The sequence below is a fragment of the Stegostoma tigrinum genome, chromosome 23 (assembly GCF_030684315.1).
Source record: "Stegostoma tigrinum isolate sSteTig4 chromosome 23, sSteTig4.hap1, whole genome shotgun sequence".
In the NCBI taxonomy this organism is placed as follows: domain Eukaryota; kingdom Metazoa; phylum Chordata; class Chondrichthyes; order Orectolobiformes; family Stegostomatidae; genus Stegostoma; species Stegostoma tigrinum.
In genome coordinates this window covers 38,862,533-38,880,637 of record NC_081376.1, presented here as the reverse complement: position 1 = coordinate 38,880,637, position 18,105 = coordinate 38,862,533, and the positions used below count along the sequence as shown (strand labels likewise).

The 18,105-nt window shown below is 40.2% G+C and overlaps 1 protein-coding gene across 6 annotated transcripts in view; it reads right to left on the bottom strand.

The window, feature by feature from the left end:
- The window catches only part of traf7 (TNF receptor-associated factor 7), a 58,833-nt gene that overhangs the window by 30,694 nt on the left and 10,034 nt on the right, over positions 1-18,105 (bottom strand). For 2 of the 6 annotated variants that reach the window (XM_059654076.1, XM_048552074.2), the window contains exons 2-3: positions 6,411-6,495; positions 738-859 (exon numbers count right to left, since the gene is read on the bottom strand). In XM_059654076.1, the coding sequence (XP_059510059.1) occupies positions 738-818 (81 nt within the window). In that variant the 5' untranslated portion in view covers positions 819-859; positions 6,411-6,495. Of the gene's footprint in view, positions 1-737; positions 860-6,410; positions 6,496-15,885; positions 16,029-18,105 lie in introns of those variants that run through there. The other 4 variants (XM_048552071.2, XM_048552072.2, XM_048552075.2 and 1 more) reach the window with 3 other exon arrangements.

Here is an 18,105-nt window from a genome sequence, read left to right as displayed (position 1 = left end):
GCTGTCTAGTAAATGTGCTTCTACACAGCAGTATCTGCATCAGGTAAATCTTCAAGCACATTGCTGTAGGAATGGAGGCTTTCTAGATGGATATCAATAATCTGCTTTTAATCTGTGGTAACATTTTCCACCTCCACTTTCTAGACTGGATTGATTCTTCACTGAAGAAAGTCTCCATGAGTCTACGTATATCATTTCCAAAGGTCCAGTCTGCGTGCGTCAACAGGTTACCTACTTTGGGGAACGGCAAGAACTTTTTGCTGTCAACTCTGATCATATTACCATCCAACGTCCATATGTATTTAATGAGAGCAGGGATCAGAGCAAGAGATGTTGATGGCAACTGCAGTAACCATTACATGTTCAGCTGAAGCTCACCTATATTCACTAGATTACTGTGAAATTTTGTAGACTCTCTTCCAAGTTATAGTCCCTCCATTTTTCCACTGAACGTCACTCTCCCACACAATGCACTCCTATCGGATTTGCTTGGTTCCCTTCTCTATGGCAATGCCACAAAAACTGGCAACTGAAAAAGCCTGGGGCATTGCTAAAAAAAGGAGGACGTGCCCTACAGTTCTCCATTCTTTCCGCGCATGTTCTGCTATTTAATTTGCTGTTTCCAATTTCAAAAAATGCCATAAAAATTCACAGTTCTGGGGAACCTAATGTACAAATTCTTAGGTTTACCTACAACAGATCATCTCCGCCTATTCGGTATGATAGATGACACTTACAATGCTGGTATTGTCTATCACTGGTATGTTCGTGGCACCTCCAGAGAAACGGTTGTAGCGATTGCTCTTGGTTGAGGTCATAATCTAGAACAACAGCCAGTCTTCTAATTTAAGTCCATTCCCTATTATTGGAGAAGAGAAAATAAAATTATGAACTGCATGCGGTGAGTGTGCATCATGTGCATGTTATATATTGTATTTAGACCAATAAATCATAAATTTTTGGTTTGCGTAGAATATTCAGAAAACAAAATATTAGCCAGAGATTACAAAAAACAATGTTGGAACATTATTTTAGGGTTTTATTTTGGAAAATGGAAAATTGCACAGTGAACGGACTCTGTACTTTGACTGTGATTTCCACAGTCAAAACTCTGAATAGTCCTCCCCATCGTGGAATAGGTGAAAGGAGTTACACGTTGGCAGGTTTTTGGTCTTTCAGTAATCATATCAAACAAGAAAAAAAAAAATGCTATTATGAGGCTGAAAAACATTCTGCCCACCACATAATGGTGGGGTGTCATGTATGAATTTCAGTGCCTGTACAGTGCCAAGTATGCATGCTATAAATTTCAGTGACTGGCTGATCAAATCAAACGTGTTTCTTCCATTGTTCAAAATGGGCAGGCCTGGTTCACCCAGGTCATCACTCAAAACTGAAAACATGTTTCAACTGAGCAGCAATTGCTGAGCAATCTTCAATGGCTACACTAACAACCAACTTAAAATTGTCAAGCTCATAACATGGTTCACTTATAATTGCCAGAGGTGAACATAAGAATTTGAAGCAGGATTAGGCCATTCAGTCCCTTGGGTCTGCTCCATCACTCAATAAGAACATGGCTGGTGTGAATGTAATTTTAAATTTGCATTTGGGCTAACATCTGATGAAGTTTTGTGAAGGTCATCTACCTGTCTTATAAATATTCTAAGGCTCTGCTTCCACCACCTTATAAAAGGAAGAAAGTTCCAAAGACTCTCAACTGAGACACAATTGTACTTCATCTTGTTTTTAAATGGCAATTGGGGATCGACTCGCAGGGATTCATTCCCTACACACAGAAGAAAATGTTTAACCTTTTCTGATGAAGGGTCTAGGCCCAAAACGTCAGCTTTTATGCTCCTGAGATGCTGCTCGGCCTGCTGTGTTCATCCAGCCCCACACTTCGTTATCTACGTTTAACCTTTGCACCTTTTTTAATTGCCCAGGAGGTGGGGAACCTACAGATCCCTGTTGTTTCTTCCTCGACAACAGAAAGAGCCATGAGAAATCGGAACAGAATTTAGTAATTCAGCCTACTGAATCTGCTTTGCCATCCGATCATGGCTGATATGTTTCTCAGCTCCATTCTGCTGCCTTCTCCTCATAACTTTTAATCCTCTGGCCAATCAATAACCTATCTATTTTTGTCTTAAATATACTCCATGACTCAGACTCTACAGCCCTCTGTGGCAACAAATTCCATGGAAACGTCATCCTCTGGCTGAAGAAATTCATCCTCATCTCAGTTCTGAAGAGTCATCCCTTCACTTTGAATCTGTGTCCTCAGGTTGTCATCTCTCCTACTTGTGGAAACATCTCCACATTCACTCTATCCAGACCTCTCAGTATTCTGTAAGTTTCAGTCAGATCACCTCCACATTCGTCTAAATGCCACTGAGTATAGACCAGGAGTTCACAACCATTCCTCGTATGACAAGCCCTTCATCCCCAGGATCATTCTTGTGAACTTCCTCTCTATTTCCTCCAAAGCCAGCAAACCCGTCCTTACGGTATGAGGCCCAAAAGTGCTCACAAGATTTCAAATGCAGTCTGACCAGGGACTCATTCAGCCTCAGCAGGACATCCCTGCCCTTACATTCTGGTCCTCTCAAAATGAATACTAACATTGTAGCTGCCTTTCTAACTGTCAAGTAAACCTGCATGTTATGGTTAAGTGAATCCTGAACTAGGATTCCTAAGTCCCTTTGTGCTCTGGTTTTCCAAAGCGTTTCCCCATTTAGAAAGTAATCTACACCCCTGTTCTTCCTACCAAAGTGCAGAACCTCACACTTTCCAACCTCTCTTTGTCTACTCTCCTGGCCTGTCCAAGTGCCTTCTGCAGCCTCCCTGCCTCCTCAACGCTACCTGTCCATGAACCTATCTTTGCCTCATCTGAAGATTTAGCAACAACCCTTCAATCAGATTGTTAATGCATCAGAGTCGACTTTCCAATCAGTCAGCACTTGATTCTCCCAAACAACAAACTTGAGATCATTTGACATTTGGCAATCTTAATTTTGCCCTGCGGAGTAGGATAAAATGCTTCAGCAACTTTCCCCTCTTTTCAGAAATATAGTTTTGTATCAATCCCAGGCCTGTTGCCTTATATCGTAACGTGGTATCAGCTATGCATCAATCGACCTACAGGCAGAAGGAGCAACATTACACACAGAGCGAATTAGGATGTGGAGGTGCTGGTGTTGGACTGGGGTGGGCAAAGTCAGAAGTCACACAACACCAGGTTATAGTCCAACAGGTTTATTTGAAATCTCAATCTTTCGGAGTGCTGCCCTTTTGTTAGGTGAAGTCCACCGACGAAGGGACAGTGCTCTGAAAGCTTGTGATTTTAAACAAACCTGTTGGACAACAATCTGATATTGTGCGGCTTCTGACGGAAGTAGGACTGCAGAGTTCATTGATGTTGCTTCCCAGCAGATCAGGTGAAAGAACTTTTACATATAAACGTGGTCTGATGAAGTGTTAATCCAAAACCGAACTTTATTTAAAATGCAGTATAAGGAAAAATCAAGCAGGGTGTATAATAGATTGTCAATCTGCAACCATTGGCTGCAAGCTTATGCTAAAGCTTACAGGTTCCAGTCACTATGTGAAATGCTAGATGCATTGTAAATGGAATCTGGCACTTTTCCGAGATCATAAGCCAGTATTAGTCCCCAAGGACTAATCAAGAAGATAGAACGCAAAGGAGGGTGTTATTCATAAGTTAGGTTTGGTGAAATAAAGAAATAGAAAGTGTACAAGGTAGCAGGCAGAGTTTCAGCCCCTCATCTGTGCCAGTTGAAAAAGGAGACATCCAGACTAATTCCATTTTCCAGTTCTTCATCTGAGGCCTTACAATTTAAAATACTTCAAGGCACTTCCAAGTATTGCTTAAATGGGCTGAGGGTTTCTGCCTCATCCCCAGTTTCAGGCAGCAAGTTCCAGATACCAAGATAATCTGGGTAAATTAAAAGAAAACCCTGGCATTTGCCATGCACACAACCTCCACTCAAACCATGTTTAAGAACATCTGTGATATAAATTCACCCAGAGAAAAATACATTCCAATAATTATGTAATAAAAACTCTGGGATTTGGGATGCCTTGTGCACAAATCACAAAAAGCTAGCATACATGTTCAGCAGGTCATAGAGAAGGCAACAGAATTGAAGCAACCAACGAAAGCCAAAAGATTTCATTAGGTAATGAGTATTTATCATTGAATCACAGAATCCATACAGTGTGAAATCAGGCCATTTGGCCTATCAAGTCCACAAAGGCCCTCTGAAGAGCAGCCCACCAAGACCCACTCCCCTACCTTATCCCTGAACCCTGCATTTCCCATGGCTAATTCACCTAGCCTACACATCCCTGGACACTATGGACAATTTAACATGGCTAATCCACCTAACCAATATATCTTTGTACTGTGGAAGGAAACCAGATTACTCAGAGGAAATGCAGGCAGACGCACAGAGAAGATGCAAACTCCACACAGATAGTCACCAAAGGATGGAATCAAACAAAGGTCCCTGGTGCTGTAAGGCAGCAGTGCTAAACGCTGAGCCAGTGTTTTTGAAAATAAAAATCCCAAGTGTGCAGAATTATTAGGAAAGAAATACAAGTTTCAAAATTTTGTTACATCTGTTCTTGCCATATTTTCTACATAATGATTTCAGCTAGTGAAAAGAAAAGAAACAGTGGATTTCCCAGAAATTTCCCGAAATTCCTTAACCTCTGCAATCCGCAGAAAAAAAAATGCAGTCCAGATTAGTTTCCTCAAAGCGCCCACTGTTTACATGATTCAAAAAATATCATGCTGTTTTAAGAGATGTCTTTTTTAAGGCATTTTCCAATTTGACAAAGACTATTTGCATATCAACATCAACCTTACAGCTAACAAAAACTAACGTACCTTTAATACATTTTCTAAACCCCAATCAATTTCAGAGAAGTGAAGAAAACAAAATTTCTATCCAGTCAGGTTTTGTGATTTAAAGGTTCCATGTTCGGGGAAGAATTATGGATGTCACTGGACTATTATCAAGAAACACATGTAAAGCATTCCCTTGATAATTTAGCTGAGTGGTAAGAGGCCAAATGCTACAAATCCAGAACGAAACCTGTGCTGGTTCTGCCAATAATCTTACCTGGTCAGTCTAACACCGATCACCCACATTAACAGCACGGTTATAAAGAAAAGGATAAGGGCGGAGTACACCATGACAACAGTTCAACTCCTGAGCCATTAAAACATCTCCACCATGTGCAAGACTAAAATTGTGGGGAGAAGGCATTTAACTTTGGCATAGCTTAGCAAGCTCAGCACTCTTCATTTGAAAGTGAGGCTCACTGGCCACAATAACCAAGATGTCGGTATGTTCAGAGCCATTACTCAACATGTTACCACACATGGATATTTGACAGTACAGGCTCATGAGATGGCAACCAAATACAGGTTATCCTAAAGAACATTTAACAAAAATTCAACTAGTCAAGTCTCCTGTGCAAACTGGAATCATTGTGTTTGCAATATAAATGTCAAAATGAAAAAGAGGCCTGCTAATAATTTGTACCTCGTGGATTGATTGGAATTCGCAGTAAGCGCTCTTCACATAAGTGGGGGATGTCAGCAATGCTTCCAACAGCAGCATCACCGTGCAGTATAAACTCATACAGTCCTAGCAATCAGAGGAAAAGAACTCAGCTGCAACAAGGGCGAAGGAATTTAGTTACCACTATCCCTTCCCACTACTGGTCATGTTGCTGGCACAAAAGATACCAGCTTTGAAACAGAGTCATATGGCACAAAAACAGACCCTTTGGACCAACTCACCCATGCCAAGCATGTATCCCAAACTAAACTGGTCCCATTTACCCGCATTTGGTCCATATCCCTCGAAACCTTTCTTATTCACATACTTGTCCAAGTATCTTTTAAACCTTGTAATTGTACCCCTCTCTCCCACTTCATCTGGCAGCTTATTCCGTGAAATGGTTACTTTTCTCAAATCTGGCCAAGGCTTTCATATTTGCAGATGTACCACAAAACCAATTTGCATAGCCGCAAAATAAATAGGTTGATATGCAAAGTGAACCTGGATGCCAGACACAGGCCTTTCCTTCCATCCTCCTGCAGCAAATTCCACAATATCAACGAACATGTGGCTTCCTTCTGAAGGTTACAATTACTATTTGAATACTTGTAAAGCTAGACCCATTCCTCTGTACAAAGGGCTGCAATGCAGTCAAGTGTTACAACATTAGCTGGTGGTCCAAACAACTTGTGTTTACTAAGCATGCTTTCAAACATCCTCCTGCCTGTGCAGAGTTTTGTTTCTGTTTCTCAGAGGTGGGGAAGAGAGAGAAGCACTATGGAATACAGGCACAAATAGCTGGAGTGTCCTTACCTGAATAAAAAATAAATGAACTGGGGAATGACAAATCAATTGTGACCTATTCCTGAATGCAGCAAAGAACTACGGTGCTAGAGATCTGAAACAGAAATTATTGGGAGAAATTCAGTAGGTCTGGCAGCATCTGTTGAAAGGAAGTAGAATTAACACTTCAAGTCCATTGACCCTTCTTCAGAATTCCTTATGCTTTCATTGTTTTAAGTGCAGTTAGGATGAAAGGTGACAGGCTTCACTTAACAATTGTAGCCTGACTCAATGAAACAGCAAGTAGGTACTAAAATCAAGCTGACCTCTACCTGTACAATTCAAAAATGCCAAGTATGACTTGTTGTTGACAAATAGCATGTGTTTATTTATAGTGCTACTGGATGTCACTAACTTACCAAAACAAAAGTTAACTTTCTGGTAACAGTTGTTCTATGCCAAGATGAAATAAGTAATTTCAAAGTCGTAATATTAACGTTCTTAAACACACAATTGTGTTTTAAAAAGCTAGGTGACACTGCCCTGGTAAAACGGATTTCTTTACCCAAGGAAGATTTGCCAGACAGATTCCTAGGATGGCAGCATTGTCCTGTAAGGAAGCAATGAGGAAATTGGTCTGTATTCTTCGTGGATGAATAGAGACAGCAATCTTTTTGACACAGAAACTCCTTACAGGGTGGATGCAGGAAGACTCGTTACCATGGATGAAGATTGTTGTTGTCTCGACCCAGGGGATAAAACATCTGATAAAAGGTAGGCCATATAGGACTGAAATGGGGAGGAATTTCTTCAATTGGATGGTGATGAATCTTTAGAATCCTCTTCCCCAGAGGACTGTAGAGCTTAATCATTGAGTACGTTCATCACAGAGTTCAACGGATTTCCAGATATTGAAAGTAACAAAGTCGATGGGGTTTAATGCTAGAAAATGACAGAGCAGGCTGCATAAGCTGAATAACCTACTCCTGATCCTGTTTCCAACTAAAGTGGGCTTAGCAATCAAGGGAAAGCACCTACAATTTAAAACTGTATCTAATCAACAATGGGTCTTTATGGCACCACACATCAGGATATCATATCATTAAAATAAAATACATTTATTACTGTTAATTTTAATAATCAGTACTCATTTTGCCAAATGTCCATTGATTAAATGTGACTAATTAAATGAAAATGGTTTTGTTTCTTGTCTTGAGGGATAAGTAAACAGGAACCAGGTGAATAAACTGGGTAACTTCCAACCCCCAGACCCCAAACAGCCAATTATACTAGCTAGAGGCATGCAGGATTGAAAGGCTTGGATAAGACAGACATAGAAAAGTTGTTCCCATCAGTTCACAGTATAAGGACTAGGGAGCATAAATTAAAGGTTTTGGAAAGAGATACTTGAGGCAGTGGGTGGAGCGAATAGAGCAGAATGCAGGAAGAGATATTTTGTGGCAAGAACTCTTCCTGTTTTATGCAATGGGAATGATGTGGAACTCACTGCTGCTTATGTGAATGTAGAAGCAGAGACTACAAATGATTTCAAAAGGAAACCGGATAGGCACTTGATAGAAATAATCCTCAATGGCTGCAGGGATAGGGCTAGGATTGAGACTACCTGGATTATTGTGGACATGATGGGCTGAATGCCCTCCTTCTGTGTCAGCATTATTCTTGAGCAGTAGGTAACAAAAGCGAACAGATTACTCAACTTCCTCACGCAACATTATCTGCCATTTCTCTTCACTCGAGTGGGAGCATTCAGATACAAGTAATAGAACATAGAACATAACAGCACAGTACAGGCCCTTCGGCCCTCGATGTTGTGCCGACCTGTCATATATTATCCATGTGACATTCCTCTTAATTTTCTTCACTTGAAACTGTCAGCAAATTCTTCAAATCCGTTCTCCATCACTAATATTCTAAGAATAAGTTGGGCGGGAGAATGGAGATTACTGTAAAGTCTCAATAAAAGCAAAACACTGCAGATGCCGGGAATCACAAATTAAAAATAAAGTGCTGGAAAAGATTTAACATTTCACATCCAATATGACTCTTCTTTGGAACTGAAAGGGGTTGGAAAACTGTTTTTTTTTAAGCTGTATACAGAAGGAACAGGTTGTAAGGATGCTCACAGCCAAAGTTAAAAGGGTTGCCAAGTGGAGGTGATGGCAGATGCAGTCTGACATGTAAAGTGTTTCCAGCATTTTGTTTTTATGTCAGATTTTCAGAACCTGCAGTATTCGACAAACAGACCAACTTAATGGCAGTGTTTGAATAGGAATATAGGAACGGTACTGGCCGTTCAGCCTGTTGTGTCTGCCCATCATTCGAAACGTCCATGACTAATCCAACACTTCAATGACTTTTATTCACCCATCTCCATAAGTCCTAATGCCAACAGCAATCAGAAATCTATCAATCACTACCTTAAACAACAAAAGAAACAAGTTTCCATGGCCATCTGTGATAGAGAAGTCCAAAGATTCACCATCCTCTGAGAATAAGAAATTGTCCTCATCTTGGACCTAAGTGACATCTCCCTTATTTTTAAATTGCACCACTGGATCTAGATTCCCCAACCAGAGCAAATATCTTACCTGTATCAATGCTGTCTACCCTTTTAAGTTTTTGCAAATTTTGATGGATTACAGCTCATTCTTCTAAACCCTAGAGAATATAGTCTGGTGTTGCTCACTCTCTTTTCATAGGACGGTCCCGCCATCCTGGGAACAAGTCTGGTGAATGTTTGTTGCATTCCCTCTTTGGCAATTATATCTTTCCTGAGATAGAAGACCAAAGCTATACACAGTACTCCAAGTGTGGTCTAACCAAGCTCCTATAATAAATAGCACATGACGTAGCATTTTTTTAAGAAAGCTCAAACAAAAAAGGAGATTACTGTACCAGTAGTATAGCCCTTTAGCATTGCACACTACTAAAAAGAAAGATCAAAACTTATTAAATATATGGGAATATTTTGTGATAAAAATGATTAATAAAAGGTCCTTGCAGAAAAGAATTTTGTTTGAAGGCACAAGTCATTCATGACAGTAACAACTAAGACACATTAAAGCATCATATAAAAATTAGACAGTTCAATTTATAAATGAATCTTGTCTAGTGTTTGCCTTTAGCATAGACATCTATTTGTGACAGCATGGTTAAAATGATTAACTTACCCTTTGATAGATGTTTCACTATTCAACACTGCAGTATCCCAGGACTGAATATTGGGACCATCCAGAACTTATTGTCAAATGCTATTTAACCACACCAGCTAGCCCGACTCTTTTTCCAACATTAAACTGGTTAGTCCAAATGTTATGGACAATAGAGAAAGATATGGTCCACAAACATTCATTATATGGTTCTTACATTATTGCATGACAAATGCTAGTAAAGCGCTTTCAGACATTTATTGGTCATGGCATGTGCTGTGAGCATACAAGCCTTTCTTTCCTTTACACTTGATCATTGACTTTGAGGGCTACTGAGTAGCAACTTGCTACCATCAAACATCCAAATCAGTACAGGTCACTCTGAAGGGAATCTGGGACCCATGTGTTCAGAGCAAAGTCTGGCTGTTCTACCAGATTTAAGAATCCACACTGACACTCGGATTATAATCCACGAAGCACAAACTAGAATAGTTAATCCAATGAAAAATCACATGCATAAAGTAATTAAAGACAAATTAAGTGAGGGACCTGTTTGCACATTTGATACCTTGGGTGATGCCTTCCCCTTCCAACCCTACTGTCTTCCGACTGGGTAGATTTTATCACACGAGGTTCCATTCTTATCTATGGAATGGTAGCTGAAGAATTGCTTTCAAGTGCTTCTCTTCCTCGAAGCCACACTGTTAGTATCTCTGGTGTCTCACAAGGATATATTTTGGCTCCTTATTTCCCATCGACATGCTATCACCACCCAGAAGTGTTGTGTTAGTTTTCACATGTCCAATGACGACAACCGAATCTACCAAAGCCACCACCTTCTTTTGACTCATTCACTGTTGCTAAGTTATGAGCGTTTATCCCGACATCCGGTACTGGAATAACAGAAAAGCCTTCTAATTTTTGAAGAATGAAGTCACAGCTTTTCATCTCTGGTCCAAACCCCAGCTACGGACTCCACTCCCCTCTCTCGCAGTCACAGTAAAAATGTCTGTTTGCAACTGTGTTGCACTAATGCAGAGAGGAGTCACCAAATTCATATTCATGCCATTAAGATTACCTACTTCCCCCTCCTCAACATCACCCAACTTTATCTGTTCCTTATTGGTATCCTGTTATCTTTGACCTGACTATGCCAATGTACCTCAGTTGGTCTCCCATGTTTTATTTCCTGCAATCCTGAGGCTAGCCAAATGTCGATTGCCCACATTTAACTCACAGCAACTCTGCTCCCCGATTGTGCACATCCTCTCTAACTCACATTAGCTCCCAGTCAAGCAACTGTTAAGTTTCAAAATCTTATCGTTGCCTATCTCTAATCTCCAGCAGCTCCAATACCCTTGCAAATATCATGCTTCTTGAAATCTAGCCTCTCGTAAACCCCCAGTTTTAATTGCTGCACCATCGGTGACGGTCCCTTCAGTTGCCTAGACACTAAGCTCCAGAATTCACCCTAATACCTATTGCTCATGTTCCTCCTTTAAGACATTCCTCCAAACTTTCCTTTATCCAAACTTCTGGTCATCTGACCATAAATTTAGTCAGATAGTGTTAACTTCTTTAAAGGCCAATAAAGGCAGGAAAAACATAACTGAAAAGTCCATTTTAAAACGTCTCAGCACAAGAAGGTCAACAAAAAGCAAAACAAAATCCATAGAGAGTTTCATGTTCATCAAGGTCAAGAAATCACTTTAATCCACTTGTTTTCCAGCTTGTTTTGCTGTCTAGTTGTCAGTTTGAGCTTGTTATTAGTCTCTTGGGAAGCAGTTGCCCCTGTACATACCTATATGTAAATCACATTAATTTCATTCAAGTAGACAGTTTTTTTACAAACATGCTAGATGAGTAATTAATTTTCAAAGAAAATCCCTAGTTCAATCTTATCTTAACTGTTGTATACAACATGCTCAATCAACTAAGACTACTTCCTTAATTTCAAAATGCAGAACTTCTGAGTGAAGATGTGGTGCCCTGTAAACAAGTATGCGTCATTCTGAGACATGGGTAAAAGTAGATCAAGTATAGTTTAACTATTCAATGCTAAGAAATGGCACAGAGTCAGTAAAAAGCAAAAGCTTGGATATGATGCAGGTAATGCAAGGTGATACAATCGAACTGACAGCCATGAGGATCATTTCAAAAACTAAATACATCTCCTTAGGCCTTTATAAAGAAAAATAAGCCCCACTCACTCTTCAGACATCATAACTGGGCTATTCAGATACAGTGTTAACGAAGTGCGGGGTCGAACTGGAGAGAGGGTACACGTGGAGAATATGGGATGCACCCCAATATCGTGCTTTTGCAAACAGAGATCCTGTTTAAAATATCTTTTTGCAGCATTTGGTTTACTAAGCAATAATTTGAAAAGAAGAACTGATAGCTGGAAGAGATCACAAGACCCACAACTCTCCTCATTTCTGAATTAAGCAATCTTTCAGTAAAATCAGAATTGACTGCCTCAAACAGGATTCTTAAGTTTTCTGTGTGGATTCCACCAGTTCAAACTGGCCTCTGGAGTCAAAGTAAATCATGGTAAGAGCGAGACCATAGTTTTTGGAAACTGGGTCAACTGATCCTTTATCCATTTCACTGTCAGGACAGATTACCTGAAGGTGCTAGGAATACACAGTCTGGAAGGGATGGGGCATGTGCAAAAACGTGGGAGGAGCATATCGCTAAGGTGAGATAGAAACTGGGCTTTTGGGAGCGCTGCTCCCTCTCCATTGCAGGTTTAATACCTGGTCATCACGTGTGAGGTACTTTCTGTTATTGTGCATGGTGCAGGTCTGGCCCATTTCCAGAACCTGCACTGTTGCAGTTACCTGAACCAACTTCCACTTCGTCTGGAGGTCATGGAGGCCAAGATGGGCCACATCCACAAGTACACCATGTATGAAACTCTGGATGCGGTGGGGGGAAATGTGCCCATGGCTGCCCTCATCCAGATGGCCACCTTTGTGTGCAGATGCATCAAGCTGTGCATAGACTCAGTACACAAACATCCTGTGCCATGACATACTGAAATTCTATCTGTCCCTGGTGTTGCAAAGTATGGTTCTGGCCCCATTGCCATGGAATGCTCCAAGTACTTGGACTGTTTCATATCACTTGTCCTTCATGGAGAAATTTGTAAGGAAAAACATCTTTGAGCACAAGTCCATCCGTTTAGCGCTCAGCATATAGCATTCTTGAGGCCCTGCGGGAAAAGGAGAGGATGGATCCTGTCACGTGGCTCCCTGAGCAGACCGTCAAAGTCATTTGGCAGAATGCCTCATCATCAGAACTTTCCAACAAGATCCAAGACATGGCTTAGCTGGCGGTGAGAAGGGCACTATCCTGCGAGATCCTTTATGTACTCCCAGTCAGTCTGCTACTCTCGAAGCAGTAGTGTGGGGGGGGGGGGGGGGGGGGGGGAGAAGAGTTGAGACTCGTACATCTCTTATCAGAATGTGCCTTTGCAAAGGAAGTCTGGAGAAAGATGCAGTGGTTTTTTCAAGGTTTGCCCTGAGAGGCTGCGTGATGCTGGATGCTGTTCTCAAGAGACTGTTCCTCAGGATGTGCACTGAGGCAAACATTGACAGTGCCTGGAGGACCACCAACTCAGTGAAAAAAAAGATGCTCTCTGGTCTTCCAGAGAAAGAAGTTAATCTTGACAAAGTGTTGCAGAATGGTACATTCCAAGGTCTAGGACTAAATACAGAGAGACACATTAAATTTCGGGGCTGCTGCTGCTAAGGAACACTGGGGAAAGACCATTGTCTAAGGTCTCTCTGCCGAAATTAAATGGGGCTCTGTTCAGTTATCAGACCATTCTCGTGCCTTGAATATATTTAAATACAGTCTTTGTACAAGTAAGAAATGCCTTTGGTTTGTTCACTGGATATAGTTAAACTCTAATGTTTGTTTCTTCATAGGCTACTGTACAGAACCAAACTTAAGTGACTATGTATAAAACTTTATGAATAAAATATGTTTTTCCAGTTTATTCTAGATTAAGAATCACGCAAAACTTACTTCACTATAAAGCCTAACAGCTGTCTAGGAGATTGTTTCATTCATATAAGGAGTTAAATTCAAGCCCAGAGGCGAATAATTCATTGCACCATCCAGGGAAGCTAAAAAGATTTTCAAATAAACAAAAGCAAGTTAGCAGAAGTAACGAGAAACAATTACATGTTGCAGTCTACAGCAGAGAACTTTGAGAATCCTACCTCTGCCCTGCGGGTGCTTATTAACTTAAAATCGTTGGCAGGCAGGATTTGTGTGTAAGGGAGATTCCACATACTAATATTGCTCAACACCAACCTACAGAGTTAAAGTTGCTGGCGTCCTTGCCTGGCATGGGATGTGCCTTTTCCCTACCTCCACTGCCATAAAATAATGGCATGAGCGAAAGAAGGCTACAAATTAGCCACTTAAGAATACTAACAGACTCAAGGATGGCTGCCTGACACATTCTAATTCCCACTGGGAAATTTCAAACAGGTGGGAAAGCCACATACAGGAATTTGCAACTCCTCTACCTTCAAACTGGCCAGTAGAAGAGCATAAAATCCAACCCCTCCATTTATATTGCTAACATCATCTTACTTATTGTAGCAGCGTAAGTCTAGACCAATATATTAAGAGGGTTTCTAACTTAAGATGCAGAATAAAATCAAGATAAACAAGGGAACAGATGTATGGTTATTTTTCTCAAAATCTAAAACTGACTGGCTAATGTGAAAGCATCAGATTTGAATCTGCAAATACTAACAATTAATCCAGCAGAGATGCTGTAGTGTTCAGGACTAGCAAACAAGAGGCCCAGGCTAACTCAGACACCAATTCCAATCCCGCCACGGCAGCTGGTGGGATTTAACTTCAATTAACAGGAAACGAAATCTGTCATCTTTACTTAGTCTAAACTACGTGGGACACTACACCCATTAGCAATGTGGCTGACTCTTAAATACTCTTCACAAGTCAATCAGATGCTCACAAATTACATATTCAGACATAGACACAAATATCGTTATTAAATATTCGAATGTATGTCGTGAACACACAGTGAAAAGAAACAGCAGATTTGCAGTATCAAAATGAACATCACGACTACAGATTACTTTCTGCACACATCAAACATTTTCAATGATAGAAAACACTATTTCTCTTGTACTTTGAGCAAAAATAAATAACTCCCTAGACCATAAAACAATTTAGTAAGGAGGGAAAAACTGGAATATTTAGCCATTTCCTTCCACAAAGTAACATCAGTCTCTCACTGATCTCTGTTGCAAAATCAGTGAAAAAGTTTCTCCTTTGCTATTAAAGCAAACATTTAACACACTGTTCTGTTGTAAGTATTGACATACCAACTGAACTCAAAGCCCCAACTTCTGAAATGCAATGGCGGCAACCCAAAGGAAATTATGTTATCATTACATAAACTTCACTGAATACAACACTGAAAATGAAATGATGAACTACTGAGTTGACAGATACAGGCAACAGAAGCCCAGTGTCTGAAGGACATTATAGCTCATGCACATTGATTTACACTTGTACAAATCAGCTCAATCAATATTCAAATCTTCCTGCCCTCATTAGTGGAAAACTTTTTTTGCTTGACTATCATTTTTTGAAAATTCCAACCCTTGATTTCGTATTCGGAATTCCAAGATTATGGTTTAAATCAAACCAGGAAACAAAATAAAACTTTGCAACAGTGAAGTGAATCAAATCTGCTCTAATCTAATAACACAAAACTGAATGGAACCAGATGATACGATAAAAACCATGCTCATACCGACAGAGTGGGAACATAACCTGTGACTTTAACCATTCATTTTGAAATGCAAGCATAAGGGTCACATTAATCACACAGAATACCCAGATTCAAACATATTTGAAATAAACTGCACACATTTCAGACCCAACAATAGCACTTCACTCTATTCTAAACTAGGAAATCAGATTTCTAAAAAAGTTAGCCTAGAAAACTTCAAACATGTTTGGCTAATCAGACTGCATTTCTGAAACAGAATATGGCTGAGCTTGCCAGATTGTTCTCCTTGGAGTGTTGCTGTCTGTTGCAATATTGTAAATAGAGGAAGAAATGCAGGCAAGAGGAAGGCTTTAAGAACAAGCCAACTTACTGAACCACATTTAAGCTTAATCAACTGCTCAGAAATCGACGTTTCTCAAAAGTTGAACTTTAAAATAAGGAAGTTTTGACTCTGATTCTCTTGCTTGTTCAAGAATTCTTGAATCAATATTAAGAATCTCTCATCTCACTCTTCCAAAATACAAACTAGCATCCAAAACTACATTACCTGAAGCACAGAAATACTGATTAACATGACAAGGAAAAGCAATGCAACAGTATGATTTTAAAACAGAACTCAAAAACAACAAAAAAAAAGTGTTGACCGCAAAGAATCGTCTTCCCCTGGTCTTCAGCTGCTTTCGGAGGCAGTCAGTTTGCCAATGATGTACATAGAAAGGCATGTGGCTGACAGAATGATATGCAAATAAACTGGAAAAACCCAGAATTGCTCCAATGGAGTTGTCTGGCAGCCACAAAAGGTTACACCACTGTAAGCCTGACATCACTGGATCGCAGAAACTCCAGAGGGTAAAACATATACTTCCAACAACTAATTTAAAGTGGCCCAACCTGTCCAGAAACAGTAATACAAAAGCAAAGTACTGCAGATAATGGAAATAAGAAATAAAAACAGAAAATGCTGAAAATACTCAGACAGTATCTGTAAAAAGAAAAAATGAGTTAAGTTACTAATCAGTAACACTTCATCAGAACTGGGATACAGATGCAAACAAGTTTGAAGCAAGTGAAAGGGGAAAGATTGGCAAAAGAACAAGAGGCACAATAGCATAGAAGACAAGATAGACTACATGATTAGGAAACAGTAGATTAGTTGATGGTACCAGGCCAGAAAGATTGGCAATGGGATAAGTAAAGAAAAAAAGATGTTGAGAGGCGATGTGAATGCCAAAATGATGAACAGCTGCAACTCAAAAGAAAAAAATATATAAAATCAGAACAATAGTAAATGAAAGGTTTCTTTCTTGGAACCTGGTTGAGGTTACCTCTCCCCTTGCCTCAAGCTAGGTGACCCTCAGGTTAAAATACCAGCAGTTGCCTCTGCAATGAGAGAGCAGCCCTATGGTCTGATAAGTCTATGCTGACTTATTTGGAAACCGTGCCCCCTAATTCTAGATTCCCTTTTGAGGAAACAGCTCCTGAGCACTGGATGTCAAGACCATTCAGACTTTTGTACGCGCAAGAACTTGCTGTCTGAATCTCCTGAGCTGCTATGTTCTTCCTCATTAGACAAGCTCTTCACCCAAAGAATCAACGTGGTGAATATTCTCCGTACTGCATTCAACAGCAAGTAGATTCCTGCCCATTAACAATATCAAAACCGTACCTGCAGGCTTTGTGTCATCTTCACAACATACTTACCACAGTAAACTGGGAAAATTTGCTAACTGGTGAAACAACTGAAGAACAGTGAAGAATGTTTAAAGGAACGTTTACACCACCAGCTTATACCAAAGAAGGAAAGACTCCATTTCACAGAAAATACTGTCCTGGATAACTAAAGAGATAGACAGCCTAAAATGAAATGACTCACAAAAATAGAAAACAGCACAGATCATGTGGTTGATTCTGAACTACCCTCAAGGCTGTTAAGGATAGGCAATAAATGCTGCCTAGTCAGCAATGCCTCATCCTGTTAACGAATTAAAAAAAAGCAATGTTGACCCATTAGAGGCTGAAAGTGGGGACACTGTCAGTGACTATGGGAAAATGGCAGCCATGTTGAATAATTACTTTTCCTTCGTATTTATAATAGAAAAGGAGGATCGCTTGCCGGAAGTCATAAGGAAATTAAAGGTGGGTCAGGGACAGGGACTAAATAAAATTAACACAAGTAAAACACAGAATTAAAGAGTGACAAGTCCCTGGGAGCTGATGATTTCCATCACAGGGTGTTAAAGGAAGTAGGGAGCACATTGAAAAATTATAGCTAGGGCATAGTCAGAGTTGCCACAATACAGGAGTCATCCCTCTGGACTGGAAAACTATATGTCACTGTACTTTTTCATAAGGGTGAAAGAGAAAAACCAGGGAATTACAGACAGCTAGCCTAACATCTGTAGTGGGGAAATTGTTGGAGACTATAATGAAGGATTGGGTAATTTTTGAAAAACTTTAGTTAATCAGAAACAGCCAACATGGGTTCAGAACAGGTCAGTCATGCCTTACAAATGTAATCAAACTTTAAGAGGTGATGAAGGTAGTGGATAGGGGGACACCTGTGGATGTTGTTAACATGAACTTCCAAAAGGCATTTGATAAAGTCCCATATAACAGACTGTAAACTAAAGCAAAAGACCATGGAACTGAAAGCAAATTACTGATGTGGTTGGGCATTTGGTTGTGGGGCAGGTGACAAAGTAGGGATGATGGACAGGTACTCAAATTGGCAGAATGAGAAAGTGGTGTCCCACGGGGATTGGTGTTA